Source organism: Macrosteles quadrilineatus, unplaced genomic scaffold (genome assembly GCF_028750875.1).
Source record: "Macrosteles quadrilineatus isolate MER2022 unplaced genomic scaffold, UCM_ALF_1.0 Scaffold_238__1_contigs__length_144746, whole genome shotgun sequence".
Taxonomy (NCBI): domain Eukaryota; kingdom Metazoa; phylum Arthropoda; class Insecta; order Hemiptera; family Cicadellidae; genus Macrosteles; species Macrosteles quadrilineatus.
The window spans coordinates 98,242-107,714 of record NW_026542831.1 but is presented as its reverse complement, the minus strand read 5'-3'; the positions used below and the strand labels follow the sequence as shown (position 1 = coordinate 107,714).

Genomic DNA, 9,473 nt, shown 5'->3' with positions numbered 1-9,473 from the left:
TCAGGACCTTAAAGCTAGAAAGTTGTTGGATAAAACACAAATAGATATTCCTACAGAAGGAGCGGGTGTGACAGAATTAGAAAAATTCCAATCTCATTTGAAAAAGTATCAAATAACCGTATACAATTATGACAGAAAGGGGCGTGAAGTGTATTACTCAGGTGATCCGGAGAATGCCAAGTATAAAATTAACCTTATGTTTCATGAGGGTCACTATAATGTGATTACTAATCTGACCGGTGCTTTTGCTTGTAATTATTATTGTGAAGGCTGTCACGTCCCGTATAACACAGCTGGTGATCATCATTGTGAAACTATTTGTTCAGCTTGTATGATAACATCTCCGCCATGTAAGATAGAATATAATGGTATATTTTGTCCGAAGTGTAATAGACACTTTAAAAACCAGCTCTGTTTTACAGCTCATCAGAACAGTATATGTAAATCAGTTTATAAATGTCAAGAGTGTACCAAACTGATTTGGTTGAGTAAGAGGAAAGCTCCTCATGTTTGTGGTGAGGTTTGGTGTCAAATATGTATGGACTTTAAAGAGGCGAACCACAAGTGTTATATGCAAGTAGATACTAGAAAACCAAAAACATCAGATTTTCTCTACATATTCTTTGATTTTGAGACAAGACAAGACGAATGCCTATCAGAGTTTGAGCGTGATAAAAAGGTTCATAGAGTCAACCTTTGTGTCTCTCAACGGTTCTGCCATAAATGTATTAATGAGCCGCCTTGTGAAGAATGTGAAGCTAGGACCCGCATATTTTTAGATGATCCTGTCCACGGCTTTATGGACTACGTATTGGCTCTAAGGAGACATTATAAAGATGTATGTGTGATTGCACACAATGGTCAGGGCTTTGATTTTCAATTCGTTCTTAAATATGTATTAGAAAATACAAAATTCACTCCTGAACTGATTATGCGCGGATCTAAGATTGTTCTAATGAAGTTTGATAATTTGCGCTTCATTGATTCCCTTAACTATTTTCCAATGCCTCTGTCAGCCCTTCCAAAAGCTTTTGATTTGCCACCTGAGAAGAAGAAAGGTTACTTTCCCCACCTCTTTAATAGCTTAGCAAACCAGAGCTACAAAGGACCAATGCCACCTCGAGAATATTTCTGCCCTGATACAATGTTTGAAAAGACGCATGAGGACTTTCAGAGATGGTATGATGAGCAGGTAAACAGTAATTATACATTTGATTTTCAAAAAGAACTGGTGGAATACTGTATTTCTGATGTTGACATCCTTGCACAGGCCTGCATTAAATTTAGGAACCTACTATTGACCGAGTGCAATGTAGACCCGTTCTTAGAAGCTGTGACAATAGCAAGTGCTTGTAATCTTGCGTTTAGGAGAAATTTTCTCAAACCAAATACAATAGGACTGATTCCTAAGCAAGGCTATAGGATGGGTGACACTCAATCATCTATAGCTCTCCAGTGGTTAGTCTACGAGGAGATGCAAAGAAATGTACGAATACAGCATGCTGGTAGGGAGAGAGAGACAGTTATAGATGGCTATAAAGTTGATGGGTTTGATGGAGAGCGTATTTATGAGTTCCACGGGTGCTACTTCCACGGCTGCAAAAAATGCTTTCCTTTCAAACGTGACGAGCGCCTCCAGGATGACCCATCTGACACGCTTAACAATAGATACCAAAAGACAAAAGAGAAAATGGACAGATTAGCCAACACTTTATATGAAGTGATAGAGATGTGGGAGTGTGATTTTCTTGTGTTAAAGAAACAAGAGAATCTTAGTTATTTGGAGAACCACCCGGTTTTAAACAATGTACCGTTGATTCCACGAGACGCGTTTTATGGTGGCCGTACAGGAAACACAAAAACCTATCATGAGTGTGAGTCTGGTGAGGAAATAAAATATGTAGATGTTTGTTCGCTGTACCCATATGTGTGTAAGTATGGAAAGTACCCTGTAGGCCATCCGACGGTATATGTTGGAGATGCAGAATGCCGGGGAAGAGGATTGTCTGTAGAGGGTTTGTTGAAATGTAAAATCCTTCCTCCAGTAGATCTATATCACCCGGTTCTTCCTTCAAGAATGCATGGGAAGCTTATGTTTGTACTTTGCAGAAAATGTGGTGAGGAGACAAACCAGGATACCTGTCATCACTCTGATGACGAAAGAGCCTTGGTAGGAACATGGGTAATGGATGAGATCCGCGTAGCAGTAGAGAACGGATATAATATTCTACAGTACTATGAACTCTGGGAATATGGTGTTGCAACTTTTGAAAAAGGAGGCCTATTTACAGAGTTTATTAATAAATTTCTGAAAATGAAACAAGAAGCATCAGGATATCCAGAATGGTGTCAAACTGATGAGGACAAAAATAGATATATAAGGCAGTACCTTGACCATGAAGGAATCAGTTTGGATCCTTTGAAAATTGAAAAGAACGGCGGTCTCCGATCACTAGCAAAATTAATGTTGAACAGCTTTTGGGGAAAATTTGGGGAGAGAGAAAATCAGACAAAGGCTACTATTGTGCGAGATCCTGAGACTCTGTTCAATATGTTAATTAACCCTGCTGTTCAGGTAAATACTATTCAGGAAATCAATCAAGATACATTGTTGGTAAATTGGCAAAATATAGAGGAGGTGGGTGGTTCTTTGCGTAGGGTGAATGTGGCTATAGCGGCATACACGACAGCGCAAGCACGGTTGAAGCTGTACGAGCATCTTAAGGCTTTAGGAGCACAGGTAATCTACTACGACACAGACAGTGTTGTATATCTTTTAAGCGATAATCTACATAAAGTACCTACTGGTGACTATTTAGGTGAGATGACTGATGAGCTGACTGACTACGGACCAGGTTCATTTATTATTGCTTTTGTCTCTGGAGGTCCTAAGACGTATGCCTATGTTGTGTATACTAATAAAGGCGTTAGACCTAATCTTGTTTCTGTTTGTAAAATCAAAGGACTGACTCTGAACCTAAAAGCTAGCGAAAGTTTAAATTTTCAAAAACTCAAAGAAATGGTCTTGTCAGCAAGTGAAAATCCGATGCATGAGGTTACAGAGATGAGAATTAGGCGAACTAAATGTAAGGACGTGCTGACTGTTTGGGAAACGAAACGTTTTAAGATTACGGGGCCTAAGCGTAAACGAGATGGGGACTATGATACTTTACCGTACGGTTTTAAGAAACATCACTCACCAAATCAATCATCATCATCTTGCTAATAATCTCGCCATCCATTCCAGCCTCCTCCACCTTGTAATCTCCAAATAAATTCCTCTTCTGAAGAGTCTTCCCTCTCTTCCTCCTCTTCACTTGACCACTCAGCAGGTCCTCCAAAGTTCCATAGAGTACTAGCACTACCAGAAGAGTTCGATCGTTCTCTTATGGTGGGATGAACAACACAAACACGTGGCCCGTAATATTTTTCACACTGATTATCTTTTCCAATTAAAGTCACAAGAGCAGATTTACAAACACTATGTATATATAATAGTAGAGCCAACATGATACTACACACTATTCCCACGTTCACATATGGTGAGAAGCATCTCCTACTGAGATAGTAGTGGGGAGTCTAAATATAGATCCTGACGCGACAAGTGTAACTGAGGTTGTCACCTACTGAGACAACATAATAGTAAGTCTTTAATGAGGTGCTCGGTCACCACATGGTCACCGCGTATACAAAATATACCGCACGGAGGAGGCAACTATAATGATTGTGGAAGGCCTTCACGTGTCATAGCGGTGGAGGGGCTATGACATCCTTTTTAGAGAAAATAAACTCACCTATTGTCGCGGTAGTGGCGGTAGTGGCAGCTGTGCAGGCCCTACAACCTCGTAATGGTGTATTGTATTAGAGACCTCGTTGTCAGGTTTCGGTTTTCTGTACGATCGAGCGGCTCTAACTATAGGCGGTGACCGCGGCGGAAGAGATATAACAACACAACAGAACAAATTGAAGCCCATCTCGCAACTGCGACACAGATGCTCTCCCCTTTTTGTAGCGCTCTAAATAAAGTAGTCTGTAACGCGAAATTAAATGTCATTTCAAAATGGACATCAGGAGAGTAATAGCTCAAGAGCTGCACAAACCCGCTCGCCGAAATTATCCAAGACGTAGAGTGACTCTTAAAGGTATTAATGATCTCTATCAGGCGGATTTAGTTGAGATGCAACCGTATGCAAAATACAATAAAGGTTATCGTTATATACTAACTATGATTAATTGTTTCACTAAATTTGCTTTTGCGATCCCGCTTAAAGGCAAGACAGGTGTTGAAGTAGCTAAAGTGCTAGAGCCGATATTATTAAAACATAAAATGAAACATCTACAAACCGACGAGGGTAAAGAATGGTTCAACAAGGATGTTAAAGCGTTAGTCAGCAGGTTTAAAATTAATCATTATGCGACATTTTCACATCTCAAGGCCAGCATTGTTGAGAGGTTCAACAGGACAATAAAACAAAAAATGTGGACGTTATTTACAGCAAAGGGGAGCTATGAGTGGGTATCTATTCTGCAGAAGCTCGTTGATCAATATAACAATTCAAAACATAGAACTATAGGAATGAAACCCAAGGACGTGAGGCAAAAACATGTTAAAGCAATTTTATCGCGAATAAATAGTAGTCATAAAAGTGCTACGGCTGCTGCTGCTGCCAAACCAAAGTTTTCTGTCGGCGATTCTGTGAGAATTAGCAAATACAAGCGGGTATTCACTAAAGGATACATGCCTAACTGGACAAACGAAGTATTTAAAATATATGCAATAAAGCCAACCCACCCGGTTACTTATATCTTACAAGATTCTAAAGGGGAAATCCTTAAGGGCGGATTTTATGAGGCTGAGCTGAGTATATCTAAGACTGGGGATGTATATCTTGTGGAGAAAGTAATAAAACGTAAAGGGGATAAAGTGCTAGTTCGCTGGTTGGGTTTTGATGGTAAAGACGACACATGGGTTAACAAAAGCGATATTCTTATTTAGAGCTATCCCTCGGTGAGGTGTTATTTAAAGTTCAAGCAGGAGAGGAAAAGTTTCAGTGTCACAATGAGACTAGCTGAGCAAGGATCTCATATTTCTGTCCGGAATTTTGATGAATATTTTGGTACCGGTATGAGCTCATCTATTAATAAAAATGGGCCCCTTTTGCCGGAAGCAGTACGTTGTATTATATCAGGTCCTTCAAATGCGGGAAAAACGAACGTGTTATTCAATCTTATATTCGATCCAAATGGTGTAGTATTTGAAAATATCTACGTGTTTTCAAAATCCCTCTATCAGCCGAAATACAAATTTCTTTCGTCAGCTTTACCCAAAGAAGTCGGATACTTTGCATTCAATGACAATGAACAAATTGTCGACCCAAGCGAAGCTAAGCCGAATTCAGTTATGATATTTGACGATATATCATGTGAAAAGCACAACAACATCCGGTCCTATTTTTCAATGGGTAGACATAGGAATATTGATGTATTCTATCTTGGTCAGTCGTACAGTAAGATTCCTAAACAGTTGGTGAGAGACAACTGTAACTTTATTATACTATTCAGGCAGGATGATATGAATCTAAGACATGTATACACTGATCATGTTAACACTGATATGAGCTTTGATAAGTTCAGAGGGTTGTGTGCTCAAGCGTGGAAGGAAAATCATGGGTTTTTGGTAATAGATAAGACTCGTGATATTAACAAAGGGAGGTACAGATTGAAATTTGACTTTTTTGTAGAGGATTTGTGATAGCGGTGGGGGGTATGTGTTATGTAAAAGTGCTATGCTTTGTACAGTACACATTAGTTTTATAGTTGAACTACAATGGTAAACATCTATACGTACAACGATCTTAGAGGTTACGACACAAAACTTCATAATGTTAAATCAAATCTCTGCACTTTTTACTATTCAGATAGGAGAAAGTTTTGCGGTAATTATTGCAGCAGAAAGGGGCGTCATGGTCATCCTTATAACCGGCGGTGCTGGCGACATAAAGCTGCAAAACAAAGCGCCACACTGCCTCCTGTAATTTTACTTATGATATCTGCTAGTGAACGCACCTACAACCGTGAACTGTGGATTAAGTTTTTAGCAAAATGCGAAGAAAAAAAGGTACCACTAGAGCTTGTTATCTACCACGAAGATATGACAAACTGTACTGTACGCGAATCTCATAATATGTTATCGCGATTCAGACCGTTTCCAGATATTTTTGGAAAGGTCCTACCTCTACGAGACCGGCATGGCGGCATAAACTTTACACAGATTTATCTGAGAATGCTTGAATATGGGTGTAAAATCCCTTACGCCGCTCGTTGCATAGTATTAACTGAGCGTACACTACCAATAAGGTCCCCCGTAACAATATATAAGACGGCATTAGCTTCTAAATGTCATATTGACATTAGTTATAATGTAGCATACGGTCCAGTGCCTCCAGGATTACCTCCTGGGGTTCGGGGTAAGCGCTATGCAGCAGCAAACAACCTGTGCCAAGGACTTTTTACTACAGATTTTTTGAAAGCGGCATTGCCAACTTTACCACTCTATTGCGACCATTTTGGTATAAGTCTTAGTAGTGACGGTGTTTATACAATAACTAATAGAGCACTATTTGATCAGTGGCGAGAATTTACAGGCGCAAATCCTAGCGAGTTTTGGCTCGTAAATTCATTTCTATTACACCACAATCAGGCTCAACGGCCAATGAGTCTTTTACAAAAATATATGGATAACAGTGATGATAGATACACTGTGGCTGAAATACCACAATGGAGAGGAGGGTGGAAAAGGACTTTTGTTTTTCGAAGTTGGTCAACACGATACAATATACCACTATTTGATGCACACACTAAGAGGTACTACAGAGGTATCAATATAGCATCTGGTATCTCGTTAAAGGACGTGGTGCGTTATTTGCGTAAACACAAGAGACGCGCAATGTTTTTCAGGCAGGTTGAGCTGCCATAAATGTGTTGTTGTTGTTGGTTGATAGTTCAGTAGCAAAGATGAGTCGGAAGAATAAAGACCTTGTGTCGAAAATTGCCGAACTAGAAGAGGCGGTAAGACGTAAGTTTCGACGATTTAAAGATGGTAATGTTGAAAATGAAAGATTACTAGAGCAGCAGTATAGACCGATTATCAGAGAATTGAAAAAAACTGAGCCTCAAATAAAAGCTGAACAAATGTCTGCTGTCAAAGGGGAAGAAGAAGAAGAAGGAGAAGAAGCAATGGATTATGTCAGTGGGGACGATGATGATAATTACTTTAACCAGTCGTTTAAACCTACTGGCGTTTCGACACCGAACCGGTTGCATGATGTTGTGTCTTCACCTGTAGGCTTGGAAACGGCTTCCCGATATGTCGACGAACATTTTGAAAACCCGTTGACGCGGAAATATATGAAACTACTCATGGCAGATGCCGGCGGAAAGTCTCGAATAATTGATCATGATTATGGTCCCCGTTACAATAGTGACGGCAATAAGTTAATGATTGGTGATAAAGAATTAGAATTTGACAGCGACGGGTCATTGGTTATAAATAATACAAAATATCAACCTACAGTCGGCTTATACGAATTGTTGTTCAAACGACTACCCGATGAGGATCTATACAATAGTGAAGACCTACAGACATACAAGAATATATTAGTAGCAACAAACGCGCACAAAAAACAATACAGCTTTTACAAGCAAATAAGAAGGGATAATAGTTTGAAATACAAACACGTCATTAGAAAATTATTTCCCGCTAAACAGGGCCGGGGCATGACTTGGAAGACTGCTACATCTCGGGATATTGTTCACTGGGACGACCCTAATGAACTTGTAAGCAGAATGAAACTACTAACCGCGTCAACTGAGTCTGGAAACACATCTCATAGTAATGAAATCCTTAATATTGTGGAGGAGCTACGTGAAGCTGGGTTTATAAAAGGGGCGGGCAATAGTAGATACAAATCACTTTTACAATGGGTGTAGACAAGTTCGGACGTTACGAGAAAAAGGAAAAGGCTCTTGTTGGGCCAAAGGGCGAGGGCTTTGCACTGACTCAAGATGGTAACTATGATATGCAGGGTAAACGTTTGTGTAATGTCGAAAATCCAAAGGACAATTTTGATGTGATTAATTTTAGAACACACGCGGAATCACTTTTAAACTGTATGACAAGGCAAAGTGGTCATTTTGATGCTCAAAACACCCGTGTGTGTAATATAGCTGACCCTGTTAGTATTAATGATGCTGTGTCTAAGCAGTATATGGATTTTCATACGCCGCTTAAATTGACTGATGCAAAAGCATACTCAATACACCATTACCGGTTGCAAGACGTTGCAGAGCCGAAAGCTGATAGAGACGGAGTTAATCTATTGTTTCTTAAAGAAAACGCTATAACACGAGAAAGTGTACAGAGAGAGTTTGATGCAAAAAATGCAGTTATTCGGAACGTAGCACTGCCGGTAAAAGACGCGGATGCGGTAAATCTTCAGTGTCTAAACAGCACAGCCTTAGTTAAAAATAAAGATGGGGCTTTTGATGTAAAAAATACGGTTATCCAAAACTTGGCACCTCCTAGTAGAGCGGGAGATGCTGTAAATAAATTGTACATGGACAACCGTGTACCTTTACAAGGCTCATTAGCATGGAACTTTAAGGATAAACGTTTAGGTCATGTCGCTGATCCATCAAGTGCTCATGATGCGATTACCCTACAATATCTTCAACGTAATTCAATTTTACCTAATAATGATAAATCCTGGGATGTTAAGGGTAGGCGAATAGCGAATGTTAGTAAACCACAAGCATTGAGCGATGCTGTAAACAAGCAGTACGTCAAAGAAATTATCGCGGAATTAGCCTATTCACTGTATAAACAGATGAATCAGACGAAACGCGTGAGTCTAACCTCATATGACGAATGGAGGGGGCAGGTTGTTCATGAGACAGCAACCTGGGACGACCTTTTTAAGACAAGTTAAAATATCTCATTCCAATCAGTATTAAAATGGTTGGGAAGAGGATAACATCGGTCAGACGCAAAAGAGCCGTCGTCGGAGAAGGTCTTATATCTTCTATTGTTAACAAAGCTGTGGACCTTTTACCTTTTGAAGCTCACCTGCCGGGTTATAATTATTGTGGACCTGGAACAAGGTTAAAAAAGAGACTAGCCAGAGGTGATAGAGGTATTAACGGTTTAGACGAAGCGTGTAAGGTGCACGATATCGCATATTCGAGGTACAAAGATAACGCGCACAGACAACAGGCAGATAAGGAGCTAGCAGAACGCGCTTGGCGTAGATTTAAATCATCAGACGCGTCTGTAGGAGAAAAGGCGGCTGCCTGGGCAGTAACTACAGCGATGAAGACAAAGGCAAAGTTTGGTGGTGGAAAGAGGAAGAAGAAGCAATCGACTCGTAGAGTTAAGAAAAAGACACCTGGAGGTAGAGGATTGTATCTGCGTCCCT

At 40.0% G+C, this 9,473-nt stretch overlaps 1 protein-coding gene across 1 annotated transcript; it reads left to right on the top strand.

Moving 5' to 3' along the window:
• Positions 1–571: 571 nt before the first annotated feature.
• LOC128982385 (uncharacterized) lies at positions 572–7,989 on the top strand. Its single transcript, XM_054401343.1, has 3 exons — positions 572–2,895; positions 5,563–5,712; positions 7,002–7,989. The coding sequence occupies exons 1-3, from the start codon at positions 572–574 to the stop codon at positions 7,987–7,989; spliced, it is 3,462 nt and encodes a 1,153-aa protein (XP_054257318.1).
• The last annotated feature ends 1,484 nt before the right edge of the window (positions 7,990–9,473 follow it).